This window comes from Manacus vitellinus, unplaced genomic scaffold, assembly GCF_001715985.3.
Source record: "Manacus vitellinus isolate BGI_N305 unplaced genomic scaffold, ASM171598v3 scaffold_15_pilon, whole genome shotgun sequence".
Lineage (NCBI taxonomy): Eukaryota > Metazoa > Chordata > Aves > Passeriformes > Pipridae > Manacus > Manacus vitellinus.
The window spans coordinates 111,624-135,318 of NW_021939122.1; the positions used below are offsets into that span (position 1 = coordinate 111,624).

Consider the following 23,695-nt stretch of genomic DNA (forward strand, 5'->3'; position numbering starts at 1 on the left):
CAAGTGACTACGTCATCTAAGTGATGCAAGTGACAAGGCTCAAACTCATGACAATGGCAAAGCAGTCTTCTACTCTCCCATGCTTCACATTAGGAGCTTAGCATTCCAGCCACAAACCAGGCACGGCAAGAATTCTTGGTTTTTATTACAGGATAGGTTCTGTGTCCAGGCTTACTCTGTTGGCAGAAGACTGACAACAAATCTCTTTATTATGTCAAACTGTGATAATGCTTGTTTTCCCTGCTTTTAACTGGGATCAACATTACCCAATTTGTTTCAACAGTTTCATCAGCTGAAAGTATCTGATGACCAAAGACACTGTATTCAATTACTACCTGAGCCCATAAAGGAGGTTTTGTGGTAACTTACAGCTGACCTGTGAAGTCCAAATGGCTTTAAATGCTGTGTTCTTGCCCAAATAATACTGCAGGCCACCTTCTTCTACTTGATTTTTCAGCTATCCTGAACTCCAAACAGAGCTGCAAAGTGCTAATGCAGCAGCAGTTATTTTACAGAAAACATAAAGGTTTTCACAGCTCCCTAGTAAATGATATCCCCTGTTGTTCATCAGTCACTTCAAAACCTCAAACATCTCGTGCTAGCATCTAGTCAGAGAGATCTTGTTATTCCTGCCCTGTTCCCAGCCAAATGTAGCTGTGATGCTGAGTGGCTTTGAAAAGAACATATATCAATTTTTGGCATACTACTGAATATTCTTAAGAAGCCTGCACGGATTACAATAGAGACACCGCTATAAATATTCACATTTTACACTATTCTGCAGTGTTGTTCAATGAATGGCTTTGCCCTTGAACAAAACAGACCACAATGAAAGTTCATACAACAAACAAAGCACTCATAGCACAACCTGAAAACAACTGTTTTATCCTCAAGAAGTGTATCAAAGGAGTAGTTCAGGAGCAAAACCCTTACAAATTTGACCTAGAAGAACTTTTCTGATATTCTGTTTTAGGAGGGGATGGCAATCTTTCTCTTTTCTGTCCCCTGGCTCTAGTGAGCCTACACCGCACGTGCCACCTATTATAACTTACAACTTGAGCCTCTCCCAGAGCAGCAACCAGAGCTAGTTTCCAGACTCTGAAGGGTATGGGGCAGAGAACAGAGGAACCATAAATGACTGTGGGGGCATTCTGTTTGCTACTCACTTGGAGGCGGTGGTAAAGCATTGATATTTGGTTTAATATCAGGTGGGAATGGCGGTTTGACATCCTGGTTAGGTGACAGGTATGGAGGAATATTGCTCCCTGGTGTCATAGGTGGCGTGGGGTTTCCTGGAACAGGTGAATGAGGGTAATTTGCCACAGGTACAGGCCTTGATGGCTAGAAAATAAATAACATCACATTGTTATTGCAGTCTTAAAATAAGAACAATAAGCCTTGTGAGCAGCACTGTTATCAAACACCAAAGACTACAAACAAGGGAGGGAGGCCCCTCTGTTTCTGGACAAGAAACCACAGGATGTCCCATGAGGCCTTCAAGGAAGAGGCCCATTAGGAGAGCAAAGCAGGAACTGAAACCAGCAGACCAGCCAGCTTAACTCAGGCAATGACCAGATATAAGAAAGGCTGCCAAAAGCCTTTCTGCATTCATCTGAACACTCCCTTTCCAAAACCAACCAGCCATTCACTTCAGTTTTTCCACACCACCACAGCCCACCCAGCCCTTTTTATCTCTTTGCTTTCCTCCCAAAATAGCCCCAGGGCACAGAAGCCTACACGAAAAACAAAATCCAAAGACACACAATTAGACAGTCTGTGTCCCTTTTACTTCCATCTATCCTTTCTTCCACCCCTGTCCAAGTCATCTATTCAGAACTAAAGCTCTGGGGGTCAGGGGATGTTTTTTATTCTGTGTACCTACAATTTGATTCTGTCCCTAGTCTGTTGCTGGATAAGAGAAACTAATAGAAAAAGGATAATTAAATATAAATAGTAGCTACATATTAAAACACTGTTGGTTTTGTTTCTTGTAATTAAGGGGGCGGTTGCAGTTAACAGAATAAACCAATAACCCTGATGTGAAGGAAGCTGACATTAAACAAAACTGCAGCTGCATGGCACTCTCCTGTAACAGTTCATGTACCATAAGCAGAAACACATAAGAGTGTCAGAAGATGAAAACCTTTACAGACAGCCAAAGCATCCTGACTTCAAATATGACTCTATAACTAAGTGCTGCTCTGCTAGACTAGGATACTTGAAAGTACTTAAGAAGAAAGGCGCCTTCTAAAATCTTAAGCATTTAAATTCCCAGCCATCTTTGTTTTTTTCCTTTAACACATACAGTTACTATCTCCACAATCACTACAATTTAAATGTTCAGGTTCTGTCTGTGGCAAACTGGAATTTTCCCCCGCCCAGGGTAATCTCCCTTATTAAAAAGAGCTCTTTTTCCCTAACTGTTTCCAGAGCAGTTGATATTTGAATACAAAATAGGGGATGCGCTGGAAAGACAACAGATTCTCTGTTAAAACTATCCTGTGAATCAAAAAACTTAAACCCATCTAATATAAACACAGATAAAATGTATTTAAAAATCTGCCACTTATAAACTTCAGAGATCCTCTGCTGTTATTTTAGTGTTACTGCACTGGAATTATAGTATAGAGGATCTGTCTCCTGCTTGTGTTCTTCCTGGTAGTGTGCTGCAAAAGCTTCCATGATGCAACAGGCATTCCTTTGGGTACCACAGTGGACAGTGTGGATGCACACAGAACAGATGCTCTCCGGAAAACGGTTTTGCTTTTTTTTTTCAATGGTGTTTTCTTTGTGAATCACACCAAACTATTCCAAATCAACACCAATCTGCAACTTAGATTCTTCCAGCCTACATTCAAAATCAGAATGTAGTCCAAATACTTCAACAGCTAATGCTTTAAGCAGGTCAGAACATCAATGGTCCTCCCCATTTTATACTCACTGGAGTACCTCTGTGCAACAGATCACCTTTGTGTGCATTTCAAAGGCAGCAAACCACAGCAGGCCCTCAGTACAACCTTAGTTTGGAGAATACACAGTGCTCAAGATGTATCCACAAACCGGTTTTAGGCAACATTTTAAGAATTGTAGTTCTTGCCCAAAACAAGTAGCACAGAGGGAAAAGACTGAGGGGAAAAAAGGAGGAAGAGGTTGGAGAAAGTAACAGAAACTTCAGTTCAAAGATGAAATCTACAACTGGAACAGCTTTTAAGTTTGGCCCAGCTTAATCCAACAGCGACCACTGTAGGTCCAAAACTGGAATGCTGCAATGTGGTACATGTTTATTACAAATTTTCAAAGCTGTATTCTTGCAGGGTACCACGAATAGGTAAAAATATTACACCTGAATCCCATTAGGTACTTTTTTTTACACAAGCTATTTTTGAAGTAAAACCAACGTTTTCTTGTAAAACCCTCTAATGAGCTGCAGCAACATTCAATTTTCTTTATGAACTGCTCTGAAGTCGCAATGCAACTTGGCTGATTGACTTGATTCTGTGATAGCCAAAACATTAGTAAAAACACAGTGGTTTTTTTCTCTTTCCTTTAGTTGCATAAAAGCGGTATCTATGAAGTCATTAATGTGACTTCATTCAACAAACATCCACCAGAACGCAACAAGATAATCTAAGAATTCTTACCTTGTAATACTGCCCCATGTTGACTGTTGGAGGAGGGTACTGCCCTGTGTTTTGCTGGCTTGGCATCCTCTGTCCAGGATAGTTGGGAGATGTAAGGGGTCTTGGAGGGTTGGGAGTGGGGTACTGACCAGGCTGGTTTGGAAACTGGCTATTTGGTCCATATTGCTGGTTTCCATAATTCGGCTATTTCATGACAGGGATAAAAGAAGACAAAAACATGTTTTATGCAAGCAGCTTACTGATGCCTACATTCATTAGTGGAATCAAAACAAACGAAAACCTCAATACTCCTCAAAAGCATAAAAACCTCGCAAACCAAAGTGGGGTAAGAACAACCATGTACCTTAACACACACACACACTCAGCCTTGCAGTGCTGTCAAAGGGCACTGTGTTTGAAGAAACCAGAATTACAACCAGATGGAATGTTCACAAAATTTCTGTGTTTCTGCTACCACCCCCGAGCCTGGGACTCCTTTTCCAGATGTAGAATGGAAGCACAAAAATAAAAAGTAACAAAAAAAAAAATTCTGAAACAGTCAAGAGAATAGAAGCTGTGTTGCCCAAGTCTGTCTTTTCAACCCAACTGCTATGCTGGCGTTGTGCTAGAGTATTTAGCAATACCTTAACAACTAAAGAGAAGTTATTACTAGTCATAAACACTTTGCTAGTGCTAGCTAGGACTGTGCTGTGCTTTTGGAATCAAAGTCATGAAAAGAGGAACTTTAAAGGTAATAAAATGTTAATTAGAAAAATTAACTTATTGATAAGAATTTTCCATAAATGAAGCTTTCAAAAACCGATAGGCAAATATCAACTGCAAAATTCCAGGCCAACAAGCATGTAACATTTATGGATGGCATGGTTCAGAACTGACTCAATGGAAACATGATCATATTCACTTACAATGAAAAATCTGCTTCTGAAGCAGCAAAAAGAGATTTAAAGTCATCCTTAAAGTATTAAATCTGAAGATAAAAATTATCAGAACAAGCCACATCCTGTGTTTTCTTAACTTAGTTGTGAATAAATGGCAGTATCTACAGAGTGAAAAGCCTTCCCAGAGTAGCAACTCCTGCAAAAGCACATCCCTTTTTTATTTCTGAATAAATTTTTAATTAGAAAAAAGTAGTTTGCAGATCAGGAAAGAAATGTAGCTCAGTAAGAAATGTTTTCTGTATTTTCTGTATACCATGGTACTCTTTGCTGTTGTGTTTTCTGTAAACTCTTACTACCATAATTATTGTCAGCGCAATATCACAATATTCAAAGCTCTACACCTGTTGCTGAAGTCTCAGTTGAATATAGAATTTCACAGGAAATGATCTCTGAAGTTACTAAGTGGTGGCTAGATTTATATAAACATGTAGGCGTACACAGATGCTGAGAGCTGCTGGGATTCTCAAAAACATCTACTGCCTGATTCACACTGATTTGAAGAGTAAAACACATTGGTGCTTTTTAATTTCAAAAGCTTGTTTGTCTACATCTTTGGTTGTCTAAATTTCTTTAAAATTTTGACCCTAAGTGTTTTGCCCAAGGTCATATTACAAGTCAATTATAATGTAATTTTGCCTACAAAGTTATTCAGATCTCCTACAAGAGCACAGGAACTTATCACGCTCCAAATAAACTTGCATTAGACAAATGCTGACAAACAGGGATTTGAGTTCAACATTATTTATATTCATCTCAGTGACCATGAAAATCAACACTCAAGAAGTTTAGAAAGCAATTGGTCTTTAAAATAAATATTACTATTAATAAATAAACAAAACTTTCCTGAAGTTGCTAAGGTCTCAAACGTGTGGGAACTTGTAATATGAAGGAAAAAAAAAAGAATAAAAAATAAAAAAGAAAAGAAAAAAAAAGAAAAGAAAAGAGTTCAAAGGCAGCCAGGCAAGGTAGAAAGGAAAAGATCGTGCTTATACAATGTCTGTCCTGTTATTTCTTTAGAAAAATAGAACCATCCAAGAAAACACAGATCACATGTTGGGCTCAAATGAAGTATTTCACCTTCAGTGTCCTTTTTAAGTTGTCATATTAAATGAATCCACTTTTGTGATGGAAGTCTGTTTAAGGTCTGTGAAGGCACCATGAGAATCTTATAGTGACATTTTGAGCGCTCAGCTGGTTTGGGGCCTTTCTTGAGTTGACTGTCATCTTGACTAACATAGCAAGGGCCAACCTGAATCCTTTAGAAGCTAAAAAGGAAGAGCTGCTGCTGCTTATATTTCAATGGCTGCACTCCTACCAAGGCTGGAACAAAGATGCACCTATCTTAAAGGGATGTGTCCCACACATTACCCACGTGTTGCAATTTCGGTCAAAATAACAGTATACGCAAAATACAATTTATTTTATTACCTCTCCTGGGTAGGGTCTCTTTATGCCCTGTATAGGCAAAGACTGGGGGCGAGGGCCTGGGTAGGCTTGCTGAGGCATCCTCTGCCCATGGGTGCTGAAGGGACTCATTCCAGGAGGCCGAGGCTGGTTCATGCCCATGGGTGGCCCGCTCATGCTGGAAGGTGTCATTCCAGCTCCCATGCTTGCTGGGTTCATGTTGCCTGGCATAGAAGCAGGACCACGAGGACCAGGCTGGTTCATAAACTGGTTGTTGTAAGCCTGAGTTGGACCCATCTGGAAAGAGGAACAAACCTTCAACGGAAGAAGAAGAAAAAAAAAAAAAGAATAAAATGCGACATGCATTTATAAAATGGGAAGAGGGAGCTGAACGTGCTTTTTGGGGGAGGGAAGAAGGCAAGGATTTATGTCGCATTTTCTTTCAATGTTCTCCAGCATTTGACGGGCAGTGATGTTATTTATAATAAAAATTCAACTGGAATTGTAGAAGACAGACGTGAGAAATTAAATCTTTTCAATTGGTTTGTCTAGTACTGCAAGGTCACAGGTTAGGAAGTTGGCTGTGTAAATACAGCATAACACTACAGTTTCTAAGACACTGTGCTTCACATCACCTGGCACATGGACCCATATACTTCAGAACTCAGAGAGGTAAAAAAGCTAAGGAGGAAAAAACCTGAATTGATCAAACCTTTGTTTATTTTAAGAAAAAAATGGTTACATGACATGCTAGAAGTTATCACCAGAAACGCATGTCTTGCATAGCTGCTCTTACAGACAATATTATTATAAGCAAACCTCTCTTCTACTGCTGTTTTCTTGTTTGAAGGGAAAAAACCCCAATCAAACAACTGTAGTCAGCAAAATAAACAATTATCCAAGCATTACAAAACCTATTTCAAGATTCTTGAACATTTCACTAGGTTCTCAAATTTAGAGGGCTGGCAAAGGCAGCAATAATATATCATGTCAGATGCAGCTGTAATTTTGGGTAATCTTCAATTTTTTTTTAAGGGGTAACCCCTAAACTACAAAATACAGTTAGGCAAGATCGATCACGAAAAACACAGGACACTGACTCATACCTACATACACACATTCCAGCAGTTTCTCATAAGCATTTATAACCATGCTCATGCACAAAAAAATAAAAATAGAGTAGGCACCCTAACAAACACGACAGTAAGGAGAGCCCAATTCCCTGTAATGGTCCAGATCAGGCAGGTATGAAAACATAAGGGGTACTCTCTTACCGGTCCATACTGGTTCATGTCCTTATTCTGTGTTTCCTGAAGGGCTGCCACAGTGGCCGTGGCTGTAGCTGTTGCTGTAGCAGCAGCAGCTGCAACTGCAGCAGCGGCAGCAGCTGCAGCTGGCTGGGTGAAATCAGCTGGTGGCCTCGTGTGGGGGGGGATCCCCATTCCTGCAGGGGTATTTGGGCCTCCAGGGTAACTAACAGGGAAGAAAAGAAAAAAAAAAGGAAGGAAAGAAAGACAGAATTAAGATGTACCGGTGGATTTTGTTTTGAATGGTGGTGTGGTCCTCACCTGGAACTGTTCCAAAACCACCTATGAATGACTAATGAAAGCCAGCAGGAGAGGTAATTAGGTGAGTACAGGAGACACAAGTGTTGTCCAGGTGCACCAGTCATAGGGGCTGCCACTGGAATTGCAAGGCACTGCCATCAGTTGTTTTGGGGGCAGTGAACTGCTTCACAGCTCCATAGCTTACTGCAAAGTAGAACTGAACTCCTGAAAGTTAATGCTCCATTTCCCAATAGTGTAGGGGCAGATTTCAGAGCAGCATGAACAGAGAGCTCCCTACACTACAGCACGTTCATCTGCCTCAGTGGTGAATTATGGCAAGTGTTCTCAATATAGCAAAAGCATTTCTCCCTGAACCTTAGCAGAAAGGCCAGGAGAGACCCAGTGCAATCAACTCTGCTGGATCCCAAGCAATGTATTTCACAATTCCTACCCATCTCCTCTATTGATCATAAGATAAACTAAGCTAAACCATGCATTTCCCACTCCAAGATATCAAATATCTTTATAAATATGGGCCAGTATACTGTGCCCATTTTAGAGATGTTAATACAAAGCCAAAGAAACTTTCTGACTTGTTCAAGGTCACTCAACAGATTGGTGGCAGAGATGAAAGAAGAGGTAAGTTCCCTGAGTCCTGGGCTTATACTCTTCACACTAGACTGACTATACAAACAGCAGCAGTCTTTTCAGCAGGCTTTGCAGTGGGACCACAAACAGTGGTTTCAGTTAAGTGCCCTTACCACCCTTATTTACAAAGTACAGACACAGAAAGTCAAAATGTAACTAACCCCAGACTATTAGTTTTTGCTTATTTGACTAATGCAGCATTCATTTCCCAAAATAAATACACAGCATGACCATCTTTCTTAACAAACATCTTTGTTTCCAATTCTTTTCAAATTCCTCTTGTGGAGTAAGTCTTTGGCAGAAATATTCTGTTGCATAGGAACCTCCTTTGCCCAATGCCCAAACTTACTCCTCCGTACGCACGAAGAAATTATACCATCAATACCTTTCACATCCTGGCCTTATTAAATGTTAATCATTCCTAAGCCTGTGGTCTGTTTAACAATCTCCCTTAATTAAAACTTTATTTTGGGGGTTTATTAGAGCTAATTGATTGACCTAAGCCATTTCCATTTACGGTGATGAATTTCTTTGCAGTTCAGGCAGCTGATTTCCAAAGCTGTAAAAACAGTATGTACTTCACTTAACCAGCATAAAATAGCTACTGAGACTTTATGTAATTAAAATAAGCCCATGACGCTTCTGCCAGGTCACTAAAACAAGCTTCATCAACTACTTAAATCCATTTCCCGCCTCACACAAGTAAATCTTACCTGCCACCAAAGCCTCCACTCCCAGGATAATTGGGTCGCCCATACATGCCCTGCTGTATGTATGGCTGAGTGGAGCCTGCCTTGGCTGAAAACTGTTGCTGTTGTCCAGCAAACTGAGGGGAGTTGATTCCAGGGTTGCTGGTTGTCATCCCAGAAGCCATGGGATTTCCTGCTGGGTTCATAGGGTTGTTAGCATTTGCCATTGGATTTCCCAGCACCTGTGAGAAGAAAACATGAGAATAAGGGGCTGTATCTTGAATTACTTCAAGTAAATTAAGTTAATTTGCTGTGGTAGTTAAATTAAAACATTACCAAACCCTGTACTCTGAACTCTTATCGGTATAAACCTCATTGATGCCTAGTGCACATACCTGGTGATTTCTCCTTTTCCCATTTCCAAACAAACCCAACTGGACGGAACCCTAACATGTTTATGAAAAGACTTGATGAAAAAGATCTGCTAGAACGATGCTCTGACCATTCATTTGACTATGAGAAAGGACATGACTTCTCTTTTGTGGTATGGGTTTCTTCAGGGTTTTTTTGTTTGGGTTTTTTCGCATGTCTGGGTTTTGTTTGTTTGTTTGTTTGGGTTTTTGCTTTGTATTTGCTTGTTTGTCTGATGCAGGCCTTTGAAATAACCTGGAAGTATTCAGTTCCACTAGCATACTGCAAAGGCTACTACAGATGTGAAAACTGTGAAAGAATCTTGAATCTAAGTCTCACTAAAGTGTACAGAAGTCTACTGGTTGTTTTTATTGCTTCTTATAAAAGAGTCCTCTGTTCCGTTTTTTAAAAGGACTTGTTTTGCTTGTTTGAAGAATTTTTTTTCCCAAATTGCTATGATTTCCACTGAGATGTAAGCATGGCTGTTCATGGACCAACTGCACAGAAATCTGCCTCCTACTTGAAAAGAAACTTAGTGGTCATGATTTTTACAGAAGACTAAGTCATCAGCTTCAGGCATTTGTGAAAAGAAATTGGTGAGCCCAGCTCATTCCTTTCCCTCGATGAGAATGAAGACTTACAGGAAACCCTGACATTTATTTCAATCTGCTCTGAATAGCTACAACCAAGAGTCACATTCCAGAGTTCCACTGCTCCCTTGCAGTGACTCTGAAGAAGCATTTTCTTTCTTTGTGCCAAAACACTTTTTTCCTTCTATTGCACATTCCTCTGAAGTACCATGAAGAGTTCAAGTAATATTGCAGTTTTCTTATAATAGAACAAAACTCTGAGTAAATTTTTTTTATTCTTTCCTTTTGCCTTTTTCAAGTGTGAAAGATTTCCACAAGAAACTACATTTTCATTTTCTGGCCAATATATGGACCAATGTGCTTACTCAAGTGTTTCTCTTCCAGATGGGATATCTTTCCTTTTAATATATTAAAAGAAATCAACAATAATAAATCATGTTATAGGTCCTGTAACTGTTTCCTCTTGTTATTTTTTGGAAGAAAGATTATGCCACCACCAGGGCTTACATAACTGCCATGTGAGTATCTGTATGATTTGGCCTCTGAATAATTTCTTTTTCAAACAGCTCATTCCATAACCATTTTGTTTTCAAATTTCTTACCAAAATTAAAATAATAACAAAAAAATCACTGGAAAATTTTGTATGAGATCTACTGTCACTTGGTTTGAAGAAGGCAGAAAAGACAGGTTAGAGTTATGTACAATTTGCACTCATTAAAGACGGTGTTCTGTTTTGAGCACTTCATCTATGGTGTAAGAAAAGGCCAGACTGTCTGAGAGCTTAATTTGGGCCACATCCCTCAGAGCACACACTATCACAAATAATTGGCAACTTTTTCATAAAAGCTGCTTCTTTTTGTATGGTATAATTCAATATACAACACAGAACAAAAAGAGAGTTAAGAGCAGAGAGAACCAAGTGAACAACCAGGAAGTATGGCTCTCACCTGGAAGCCAGGAGTTCATGCTTCTGTTTCAATGTATATTGAAATATTTTTGCAAAGTCAGGTAGCCTTAACAGGGAGAGACTGCAAAGAACACAGCCTAATGCTGGTAGTTAGCAACCCAGTGTGGGGGTAGACTTGGTACTAAATTTCACCAGCCCACAAGTACAATACACAGCACCATGTAAAATCAACAACTGTCATTTGGGGAATCCAGCTAATTTTTTTTTTAACATAACAATTCTTCACGTGCAATCTGAAATTCCCAAGAGCTTTGGGATTACCCCAAAACCATGCTTTTAGTGTTGAAATCACATAGTGCAAAATTCAAGCTAAACCCAAGCATGACATTTGCATGCAGCTAAAGGAGTAACTGATGCAAGCTCTCAGACACCTCCTTTCCGATGCCACCAAAGTGGACATGACTTGGAGAAAAATGCACCATGTACAACAAAGAAGACAGACACTGCTATTAATCCCAACAGGATTTTCCAAAAAGCTTTCCATGTTACAAACATTAGCAAAACCGTGTAGCTAGAGGGGAGGGAGCATACAGATGAAGCTTACCTGGCTTTGAGAGGTGTTAGTCACACCCCATACTGTGGTGACCACTGATAAAGAGCCTGGAGGCTGGTTGGTATTTTGTTGCCAGGGAACAGAATCATAAGGGAAAGACCCATCACTGCAAAAACAAACGTTCAGGAGGGTGAGATTTTGGAAGTTTAAACAGTGGCAAGCTGCTGGTGGGGACAAAGGGATTAACATGTGACATTACCTTACCTCTCCACTCCTCTTTCCATTATTAGCCTAGCACTCTCAGAGGCATGAAGTTTCTTTAATAGCAACGTGATCATATCAAACCACACAGAACTAATGAATTCCTTAACTATATCGAAGCATAGGGCTTTTACCATAAAAAAGGTCTGTTAGCAGTGGAAGTACAAATAAACTCAGGGCAAGTTTCAAACAAGGACACTAAGTTACTCAGAAGCACGTATTTTTGCAATTCATCTCAAACTCTCCAACAATCACTACCTCAGCTGCCTTATATCAATTCAATTAGATTTTGAGACCAGACTGCAGTTCCACTGTCTGCAGTGGGTCCCCAAATGACCAGAAAAGCCTTTAAAGCAATAGCAGTTCAACATCATTTTGAAAAGTAAATTGAAATTCAGATAGTGTTCTCCCACACGATGGATAAGCTGCATGCCAGAAACAGTATTAGCTAATCAGCATTCTAGAAAATCAACTGCAGATATACAACACATCTTTCAGATGAATATGTGGATGAGAGGATTGGGTTTTTCCATTAGCTTTGTCCACAGATACAAGCAAACATTTCTTACATTTCTTACAGTTCTTTTCATTAAAAAAAACAACGCATTGGTGGTTTCAAAATGAACACAGGATAAGTATGCATCTAGTGTAATTAATGAAGTATGTTGAAACCAGCAAAAATAACTATTAATCCTATAACCATAAAATATATGCCACTTGAAATCTGCTCATTCTCATACTATCAACTTGTAAATTAGATTTCTATTTGTGTATATGTACACATACACACAGGTGATCTTTCCTCATCTAGATATATATACACCATTTAATAGACACACATTGCTCTTTCATTTTCAAACACTATTAACTTGTATTTCATATCAAGAACTGTATTTTTGTCTGGACTACCAGCTATCACTGAAATTCTACCCAGGGCTATCTTGCCTGAAGAATCCATACAGGCTCTACATGTGCTTTATCAATGAGTTTCAAAGCCTGCTGACTCTCTCATGTCCCCAGACAGTACTCCAGGATTGGACTGTTTCTCCTTCCTTCTATGCTGTGAGCCAAAATCAAGGACTATCTATGTGCTCATTCTTTAGCCTGTCTGTAACACCTAGTGTAAATAATTTAAGAACAGGAAGTGCATTGCACAGAGAGTACACATGTATGTGACAAAAACTGCCCCTGTCCCAAGTAACAAATAACCTAACAATAACAACAGCAACTGTGTAAGGCAAAATGAAACAAAGAATACATTTCACAAACAACTAGGAAATTGCAAACAAATTCCATAACGCCGGGCCAGCACAACAGCACTGTATCAGAACATAACTGTGCATTTGAACTGACCTATTTGTTTCAAAATACCCTAATTCAATTAAGCAATAATATCACACAAAATATTAAATTAGGGATAACAATAATTTCCCCTAACAAATAATTAGAGAAAATTAATGGCAAACAGTAATTCTCTGTAAGATGCCTGACATCTAATGTTTACATTGACAGTATCCATATAAACCAGTGTGTGAATAAGGGGATATCGAACACCTTGCAACCACTAAGTCCTAGTAGCCCATGTTTCTTTAAAATACTTTCTCTTAGAAAGCTGAAAATCTTGCCCCTCTCATTCAGAGGCTCAGACAATGGCTCCAGTGACTAATATTTGCAAGTGACGCAATGTTTCAGCAAGTCCCCTCCACCAGCATGGAGACAAATGATGACTAACCCAGAATTTGTGACTGCTATTAAGCCTTCCTCTTTTATCCTGCTCTGAATGATGCCTCCTACTTTACTTCCTTCTCTGACTGTTTCTGATGATGTCTGCTCTGTGATTTGTTTGGATATTTATGGCACAACTGAGTGTTCGTATACTTGAATGACTACAAAGAAGCTCTCTCCATGACATAAGCAGTGAAAGGACTCACTGCAGACATTCCTCTCTATTCCCCACTGATGTACTGTGGACAGGTAATAAAACCTGAGGAACAAGGCAAATATTTTGCAAGTGTATGAATAAATAAGAAGGGTAATGATAGACAGGAATCAAACCAGTGAGTCAGTCACTGAAGATTCTTCTAAATGCAGATATACAGTTTGTAAACATACTCAAACTTTGAGCTAGCCATGCTTTAGTCTGCTGTTAACAAGTCATAACTACTACTTCACTTTCTTTGCCTCCAAAGCATGTTTCTCTCCTTTACAGTATGCAGAAGAAATTTCATATATCATTCATCCATAACTTCCAGTGGTAGAGTCAGAGCATTTGTTCAATAGAACTACTTTCTCAAAGACTATACAATCACTTCATCCTAATTATAAATACAGAATAAATCACTCAATTTTACTCTATTACAGTTAAAATGGGTGACACCTTGAGAAACCATATTGTTGATATAGGACGGAAGCCTCCAGTACAACACATAAAAGCCAGAAAAAGAGACCAGGTACAGATTTGTTGAGAAATACTCACTGTGCACATTGAATAACATGACTCCCACAGTCATTATCCAACACAGGACTTAGCTTTAAATCACAGACACTACTAATATCAGAAATTATAGCAACACTGAAATAGTGATAGATGTGCCTTGCAGAACATGAATTTACATACCCTCATCTACACTTACTGCCCTAGACCTCATCCCTTAAACTTCACTTTAGCTGAGAAATACATGGCAATCTCATGGTTTGCATTCCCCAGGATGACACTCTGGTCCATCACCAATTATATGTGTTTCAGGATGACTTCTGCCATACTGAATACAATACCTACCCTCCCCTCCATCACGTGAAGGCTTCTTTGGTTTCAAGCAGTAGGAAGTGCTAAAACACGTGCCACTCAACTAGAGGATTACTTGTCCCTCCACTTCCTTCTTTCAACTTGTGTTTCTGTGCTTAAGACAACCCAAAGGAATACTCCCACCATCAAAGGAAAACCCGTGTAAGTACCCTAATGAAACGTGACCAATCCAATTCTCATTTGCAAATGAGCAGTGGCTTTCCACTGTTATTATACAGAGCTGTGAATTATCCTGAAATCCCTTTCTTTAAACTTGAAAATGGCAGCCAATGGAGAAAGAAGCTTCAACCTCTTCAGCCAAAGCGAAATGCTGCCCATGACATTGTTCCTGTTGAACGGTACAAGGGTAATTAAGTCTCTCACTGCACCCTGGAGGGCAGTGAGTCAGTTTAGGCTCAGCTGGAGTCCACTAAAAGAGTATTGACTAAATTTATAATAGTGCTAATGAACCTATACATACTACTGGTCAGCATTAAAGGCCAAACAACAGAGGAAGCCACAGAGCAAAGAAGAAGAGATGGAGGGAAATTACTTCTCCAACTATGATTGCAGCAATACTGCAATCAAGCAATGAGCAAAGATTTCTTAGCTACTGGCAAATGTACTGAAACCACCAGTAATACAACACTCATGCTGGAGAGGTACCTTGATAGTTAGGTCTAAACAGCTTCTCTTAAGCCCAGTACTAGGGAAACAGAACCAGGCAGACACCCAGACTCTTAGGAATACTTACAGACTTCATGTCAGACAGATTGACAGCTAATTCCAATAAAAGTTGCTTAACAACAAGTGACCTCCGTAGAGTAAATTAATACCAGTGAATTACCATAGTTTATACATAATTTGTGGCATTATTTGCTGTATTTTAAATACGTTTATGCTGTCATTAAAGCAATTTTACATGTATCTGATACTCTGTTTACATGTCCTCATTGCTTAGGAAGGAGATGGTTCAGTGAAGTACGCATCCCCAGAGCATTGATACTTTACATGTTGTGGAGGAGGGTGAAAACTGGAATTATAATTTCCTGGTGATTTTCCACATCGCTTGTTGGGAAGGCCAGGTGTCTAAAACACTACCTTTATAAGCATCTATCTCTGTTTTAAACACTAAAAATCTATCAACTACTGCAGAAAAGCACCAGATGTTGCCTTTCTTAAAAAACCTTTTCACTCCAAGCACTGGTATCAAGTTTCCCACAACTGGGCTTTCAGTGGCTACTCTCTGTTGCTTACCCTCAAGCCAGCTTTACAGTTTTGTCAGGGTCCTTAATGTTTCTGAAGCAGTCATCCCACCTGATGGGTAGCTGACACACAGAGAGTTCACACAATCCCTTAAATCTACTGACTCTATCATAACCTCCTCAGTTGACGCCAAGATGGGCAGGTAATTGCCAGTGTAACACTGACTGTCATTTCTCCCGTGTCTCCTTTTGTCACCCATGGACACCTAGACAGGAGAGCACCTCATGACAAGGAGCGAGGTGTCAAAGATCTATACAGGCCAAACACCCCTTTGCGATTACACACGGCCAAAAATCAGAACGGTCAAAATCCAGCCCAAAACTGGAGCTCCTGATCTGTTCCTGCCCGCCGGCATCTCTCTGTGTCTGCACCTTGCTCTGCCTCTGGGTGCATGTGTGCTCAGGGTGCTCAGCACCCCTTGGCTGTATTCTTGGTTGGAGCCTCTAGGTGACACTACTTTAATATAAAAGAAACCATAACTGTTTGCAAACAAGGCTCCTTGCTCCCCTCTTTTCCCCCTAAAACCTCATGCATCTGTAGCAGAAAAATATCACAAATCCCACAGTCAGAACGGGCAATAAAGCCCTGGGTAACTGCAGCACCAATACATGTATTTCACACCCATACTGTCTCACAAGTTAGGCAGCTTAGCTTCTTTCACTCAGGTTTAGCTTTTTTTTTTACTTGGATTCCTTGTGTGAACACCACTCACATAACTCTAATTGCAAATATGGATTCAGTTTGCAATCCTTCTTGATTAGGCCACCATCATGAACTTAACACTAGAAACTGGAAAAAAAATGGGAAAAAAACTAGCTTAAGTCCTTTCTGGAGTATTGTAGTGTTTCACACCAAAAAGGCAGTTAAAATTCAGTATTTGCACTGCACCATGCAAACCTAACAATTTGATAAGCTAGGAACCTCCACCAACATATTCATAAATAACAGATCAAATGGATTTTTTTTTTCTTTTCTATCAAAGGTCTACTGAAAATATCCTTGGCCTTGACTATTAATTTGAAAAAACCCCACTGTGACAATTGAAAACCAAAATTCATTTCTGCTTACTGGCAATCAAAAATATTTTGGAGATCTGCTTCTGTTTACTTTTTAAAAAAACCCAGAAATTTAAAGGGAAACAACCAACTTCTCATTTTTCATTGAGATTTTTTATTCAAGGGAGCAAAACCAACACCTCCCCATCTGAGATCCATGCACCATCTTCATACACCTACAGTGTTTGACCAAAGCGTTTGAACTTGAACACCTAAAATTAGTTTTTAGTCTAGCTGACAGACTACTATTAAACACATTACTATTAAAAAAACACCTACAAAATTTGACCAAGTTGTCCCTTGACCTGTGCCATGTTTTCTGTAGACTGTGTACACCGCTCTAAGCTATTAATTCTCTGTTCACATAGAGGAATATGGCAGAGCAAGGAGATCCTCATGAAGAAAGGACATGAAGACCACTTACAGTCAGCAAGGAAACCTGAGGATATATTGTAAAGGAAACAAACAATAAGTACCCCTGTACATCACACACTGACATGAACAAACTAAAAGCCAGTGTTGTGTACAGGTATCCTAAGCTGTTTACATTCAAGATGAGGAAAACAAGAGGGTGGTGTAGTCAGTCTGTATAGTAGTACTGACTTTGGATGGCTAGCAGGAATTCACTTTTGACTGATGCTATCTATGTGATTCATACCTTCCTGAAATATATTCCCCTACAGAGCATTATTATTTGAAGAAGTTTAAATTGTATTGGTATAAATTAAGACTCCATCCCACATTTCACTAAAAAACCCCCTAAAACACAATCCCATCCAAATCACTGGGTGTTTTTGTGTAATGTTAAAGTGAAAAGCCAATTTGGAAGCATTCCGCAAGACTTTATTTCCCTCACTTCTTAATGGCATGACTACAAATATTCAGATCTCTCAGAGAAAATACACAGTTCCAAAATATATCCCATCACAATTCTCAAGTCTGTTGCTTCCCTCCACTCTTCACAACTAGATGAATACGTTTCTCTAAACCTTTGGAAAGCTTTGATTCTCCCAACTCTAAATGCACAGAAGATCCATATCTACTCCTTACCTATCAAGAAAGAATTACCTCAAGTGCTGTTTCAGTACTGGATGCTGCCCGTACCATGAAGAGGAAGACTGAAAAGTGATTAGAAATTTCATAATTCACTGTAAAAAGAAGGATGTTGTTTTATGACAAACTGTGTGAGAACAGAAGCATTCTGAAACCATCTAGGTGAGCAGATGCAGGTGAAGCAGTCAAAAGGTGAAAGCAGCTAGCCATTTATCAGCTCAGCAGTTTGGATGGCACCTGCAGCTAGCAGGTGGCTATCACCCCCTGCCTCTGCTCTTTTAAATATCCACACACACACATCTATAATAACCATTCATGCAGCCACACACATATGCACAATACAGCCGCTTGCATGGACACTGAGACGCCAAAATCAAGCTGGCAGTTCAGCAGGTGATACAAAGTACCTCTGGAAGCTGAAAGCCCTTAACTTTTTCTTTATAGTTCTGACAAGGCCTGTGAGGCCTGGATGACTTATGACTGCACAAGGCGGGAACACTGCCTTCCATTTCACATTGGGTTGCTACAGATCAGCCTGTGACACACTTGCTGCTGTGCTTCTTGGCGCCTTACTCTACAGACAGTGTCATCAGTTAGAGCCATGCCTGCAAGTATCACACTGCTCAGCAAGTGTTACTGCATCTGAATTAAACTCCTAAAATTAGAAAAATGCATCAGGCCAAATAATTAGATTAATTCATAAGTTTCTGAACCTGCAAACACCCACATCACCCCTGCATGCACACACAGTCCTGCTGCGCTACAGATTTCATATATGTCCACGCACACGTGTGTGCGCACGCAAAGATACAGAGATAACACAACTTATTTCTGCACATGTGGAATAAATGATCACAGCTATGCAGGTAAGAAACACAAATGCTACTGAGACCCACTGCTGCCTCAGAAGAAGCAGAAGGGGTTACATTGTCTGACATGGGGACTACAGCATCCATCTGATCAAAGGAAAAAAGATTAAAGCATCACACCCAGTTCTATTGTCACACAAGTAGACCATGCAATGCATTACTACAGCCCAGATTACAGTTACAAAATCCACCGGTAACAGCCCTGTTATTAACATGCCACCTGTTACCTTTTTCAAAATGCTGAAATTATCTTATGATCGTTTTCAGCTTGACAAATGCAGTTTAATCTTTATTGCATCTCACAGCACAGACCTGCTTCATCCATGTCTTATTTATCTCACGTGTGTCGGAATGCAAACCCGAGCCCTTAGTCCCCCCCCTGCCACCAGGCATTCCTTCTGCTCTGCTTTATCAATGTACCTGGGTTTCCATATCCGACTGCTCCTTTACAATAAAAAACACACCCACCCAGTATTCTACCATTGCCCGTTGCCTTGGTAATCCAAATGCCTGGGTACTCGCTGATTATCGGCGAATGAGACTCGCATTGTTCACACCGCAGCGCGTCTGCTATGTTAATGTGAGATAATGGCAGCCAGAAGACTCCTTTTGTTCCCAGCTTTGCTGTTTATTCATAGTGCCTGGAGGTCAGCGACTGCTACAACAACCGGGGAAGGAACCGCTGAGAGCGTGAGCAGATTCCACTTCTGCTTTCGCCTCTGAGACAGGGGGAAACACGAGCAGCCCCGCACAGCGAGAAGGGCACCGGGAGCTCTGCAGTCTGACTCACGCAAGGTGTAGCAGGCGGCTCGGAGGAAGATGTGATGGACTTGCACTTCCGAGATTTTAGATGAAGCTGATTTACGCTCCCCGACAACAGAAAAAAAACCCGCTTTCTTCGAGAGGCACGGCGGGAAGGGAGGGAGAGAGGGAGGAGGGGGCAGCACAGCACCGCGCAACTCACGGGGAGCGAGCGGGCTGGGCTGCGGGGCTGGCGGCACAGGCAGGGAACAGCCCTGAGGACAGCGGGACAGCCCTGGGGGGCAGCGGCGGGGGCAGCGGCTCCCGCAGCGCGCGCGCCGGGCCGGCCGGGCCGGTGTCGTGCCAGGGGGCGACCGGGCAGCCCCGAGCCCACGGAGCGGGGCCGGGCAGGGCAGGGCAGGGACCCGGGCGGAGCGGGACTGCCGCGCTCCGCACACACAGGGCAGGTCTGAGACACGTCTCCCCGAGCCGTCTCCGCACTGTGCCTGTCAGAGCAGTTTGGAAATGCTGTCGGTGACACAGTGACACGGGCAAACAGACCGTCACATCGCATCTCCCCTGACGCGGTAAGTGGGGACCGAGAGCACGAACAGGCTGTGGTACCTTCCGCGCATTCCCAGCTCGGTGGAGATGAGGACATTCAAGAAGGTGCACCGGCTGGTGCGCTGTTTCTCATCCCTGGAACAGCCCTTTCATGGGAAGAAACCACCGATTCCTGCTAAAGGCACTACCAGTATCTAATTAATGTCACCGACCCATCTGCCCAGGTTGCTGATGTGCTCTGTCTCTGGAGCAGGCTTTGTTGTCCTCTGCAGCGAAAACCAGTCAGGAGTGTCTTAGCACGAATCGCTAACCCATTTTATTTTAGGGAAACCATTAGAAAAGCCCTCCATCACTGCAAATAGTAATAACTATTTCCTTTTCTTCCCATTGAGATTCTGAGGGACTTGAGAACCCAGATGCACGGGAACATCAGGAATATAAAAATTGACAAAATTGAGTATAGGGAATTCATGCCTTTTCTAATCTATTTACAGAGAAATCCTGTGGAGGGTGACATTTTCATCTAAGTGAATGAATAACATACACGTAAAGAAAAGGCATCAAGAAAAATTACAGGTTTTAGACAAAATACACATCTATGTTCCTGTTTCCAAATTATCCGAAAAAATCAAAAATCTTTTAAAAAGACAAGGTATTTGCCATAATTTACGTCAATAACGATTTTTTTTTTTCACTCCACTGAAAACGTTGCCAGACTGTAAACTCCCTCCCTGCTTAGAAGCCATGTCACCTCCTGGCAGGCAGGCTGGAGTGCGATGCTAACAGCGTGGGTACCCAGAAAACAGCTACTCACACTGAACTCACCCTGTGCTGAACCACGGGCTGTCCCCTCCCCCAGCCCTTCTGCGCCTGGAAAGGACTGCTAAACCTGATGTGGACCTGATGCTGCAGAGGTTTGAAGGGCACTGACCTAGTTCCGATGTTCCCTATCCAAAGGTATTCAATCCAGTTAAAAGACTCCCAATGATTTTAATGAGTTTTGCAACAAAGAGATAGGCAAAATATAGCTTTCAGTGTCACCATGCAGTTATCATGCTGACAGCCAAAACGGTTAAAAACCAGGGGTGCTGCCACAGCTGAATGATTTTTAACTCCAGTGCCACACAAATGAGTTGGTTTCCTTGAGAACAAGTGACAGAGGGAACCTTCCCAATACAGTCAAAGAGGATAATCATGTAGACTAAGCACAAATCATGTGCTTTTGAGAGCAGACCTCATGCAAAAGAGCATGATGCTGTTGTGATTATTACTACACAGTAAATCACAATCAACCAGACATTTTCAGGAATTGGATGTTCAATATGGCCCAAACATGGAAACGATACCTGTCTGTTCAAAGCTGTTAGTTACCATATTTTAAAAACTAACATAGGCACCATGAAGCCTGAGAAGATCAGATTTTGCCTCAGTCAGCAGACATACTTTAATAATATTTGCCTAGTTTTTGTCAGGATTTATAAAAATATCAGCTTACACTTTTTAATTAAAGTAAATCACAAACCAAAACCATAAAACTTTGTCTAGTATATACAACATGTAGAGGAAAAAATTTCTTGTTTCTGAACTTTTCCCTTATTTTTTTCTGATGGTGAATTTTAACATTGAAGGACAGAAGACAGACAAAACAGTGAAGCTCCTCTTGCAGAAACAGAAGTAAAACAGGTTCCTTTACTGGGTATATTCTCTTATATTAGGATTTACCATCTGTTCAGTCCCTAATTATATTTAGTTCACAACTTCACAAACAGAAAGATGAAAAGGCTTTGAAACAATCCTATCTTTCACCTAAGGAGTTATGAATTCTTTTGCAAAGATTGTCCTTGTATGCCACAGCCACATGACATAATGAAGCAATCCCTACTTCAAATCAATGTATAAAACATGCACACGATGCTTGTTTTCACATAAGTCTGTATATGCTCCACCCAACCTTTCACTTTAACCATTTTTCTCATCCAGACATTTTTGAAGTGACTATCACTGTTGGTCAAAACCACCTATGAGGGCAAAATGGAAAAGGCAGCAGCCTTTACAGAAATTCTGACACTGTTTCTACCGGTATGTTATAACCAGTTCACTTCTGGTTCTTAACAATGCAAGAGCCAGTCTCAACCACCCAGTAAAAATTCAGACAGAGAATTACCATTCTTTTTCAAGAGCTCCTACCAATGTTTGAAAGTTCAGCTCTTAGTAAAGTTTAAATTGGAAGAAAAAAGGGACAAAACACTAAAAACAAGCACCTTTGTGAAGCAGGTCTAGCCAATAAAAGGTATTTATGACGATTGCCTGAACATGAAACAGTAATGATAATAAATATAGCACCTACCATAATATTGAATTACTACTTAATTTGATCCACTGTTCAATTTTCTCTAAACCTCTGGCACTAAGTAATTTGTGATAAAAATAATTTTATCTTTGTATTTTTCATCAGTCTTGACTGCCCTATACAGACATTACCACCCTTTGGTCACTAATTGCATGACAGCTGGCAATTAGTACAGAAGACCGAAATTTGGAGGAAGAGTGAAGACAGTAAGAACCCTACAGATGCTCATGACAACATACCAAACTGCAAATAACAGCTGTCTCTTTCCAGGTGGTTTTGTTGACAAAGTAAGCTTTACTATGAGCTGTGCAAGGAACGAGAAGGCCCCTAGGGCTTGCCTGGGTCAGATGGACCTGAAAATGAACTAGGGTGCAATTCCCATTGGGATTGATTGAAACTGTAACTCTTTCAACCAAGACTGAATTTGATCCACATGTAAAGGGCCACAATTTAATGCAATAAAGTGTTAAGTAGGAACTTCATCAAAGCAAAGGGAGGTGTGTAATGACAATAATTTGTACTTACATAACAACATTTGCCAAAGACCTTAAATTCATTGAAAAGTAAAAAATCAGCCACCTTGAGTAGTATCTCTTATTACAGACATTATGTCAGATTGGAAAACTACAACAAAAAGAAATTACATTACTCCCTGCAAGCTAGAAAGCAGGAAATTTCAATCCTGTGCAGTAGGGCTAGCCCCAAGACTAATGGCTCTCCTTAAGTTCCCCATAAATTCATTAAGTAGGACTTTAATTAGAAGTTATACAAGATTAAGGAGATAGGTCTTACATGATCCTTCAATACAGGAGTGAAGTTTACCCATACAAATCAGTAAAAAAAGTCTAAAACTAAAGTAAATAAAAATCTCACATTCAGGTTTGAGCCAACTATTACACTGCACTGACTTTAAAAAACTCCTAAGACTGGGAGGGGGTTCTTTTTGAGAATCCAGTGCTCATTCTGTTCATAAAACACAGGCATTTGCAGTCCAACCAACTGCCCTACATAAAACAGCAGGTATTTAGCTGATTTTTTTTCCTATAAGCAAGACTTGATCATTCTGTTAATGAAAAACTAAATTTAGAAAGAAATTAGCACAATACAGTCTCTATTCTGAAAGCATTTGTTGCATGTGTGCACATCCTTGTATGGTTTCTATTCTGCTCTCTGTAAGTGCATTTGACCATTAGTAACACTATCAAAGCACTCCCTAATCAGTCTATTTCAGATTTTTCTCATAACTCAATTAACTTTCTAAAAATCAAAGATTGTCCTTAAAAATAGGCCAGACCTGAATTCTCAATAGCTTAAGTGCCCATAGTTTATTAAATATGAATCCTCAGATTTAGATTCTTGTGATACATTATTGAGTCAGAATTTATTCTAAATAGTCGAGCCCTGTTTCAACTTCAGGACTAA

General features: G+C 40.4%; 1 protein-coding gene across 7 annotated transcripts in view; it reads right to left on the reverse strand.

The window, feature by feature from the left end:
* ZMIZ1 (zinc finger MIZ-type containing 1) overlaps window positions 1–23,695 on the reverse strand; it is a 347,188-nt gene that overhangs the window by 25,551 nt on the left and 297,942 nt on the right. For 4 of the 7 annotated variants that reach the window (XM_018068949.2, XM_018068955.2, XM_018068953.2 and 1 more), the window contains 6 exons: window positions 11,381–11,495; window positions 8,892–9,109; window positions 7,258–7,456; window positions 6,008–6,298; window positions 3,642–3,824; window positions 1,167–1,341 (listed from right to left, as the gene is read on the reverse strand). In XM_018068949.2, the coding sequence (XP_017924438.1) occupies window positions 1,167–1,341; window positions 3,642–3,824; window positions 6,008–6,298; window positions 7,258–7,456; window positions 8,892–9,109; window positions 11,381–11,495 (1,181 nt within the window). Of the gene's footprint in view, window positions 1–1,166; window positions 1,342–3,641; window positions 3,825–6,007; window positions 6,299–7,257; window positions 7,457–8,891; window positions 9,110–11,380; window positions 11,496–19,086; window positions 19,460–23,695 lie in introns of those variants that run through there. The other 3 variants (XM_018068952.2, XM_018068954.2, XM_018068958.2) reach the window with 2 other exon arrangements.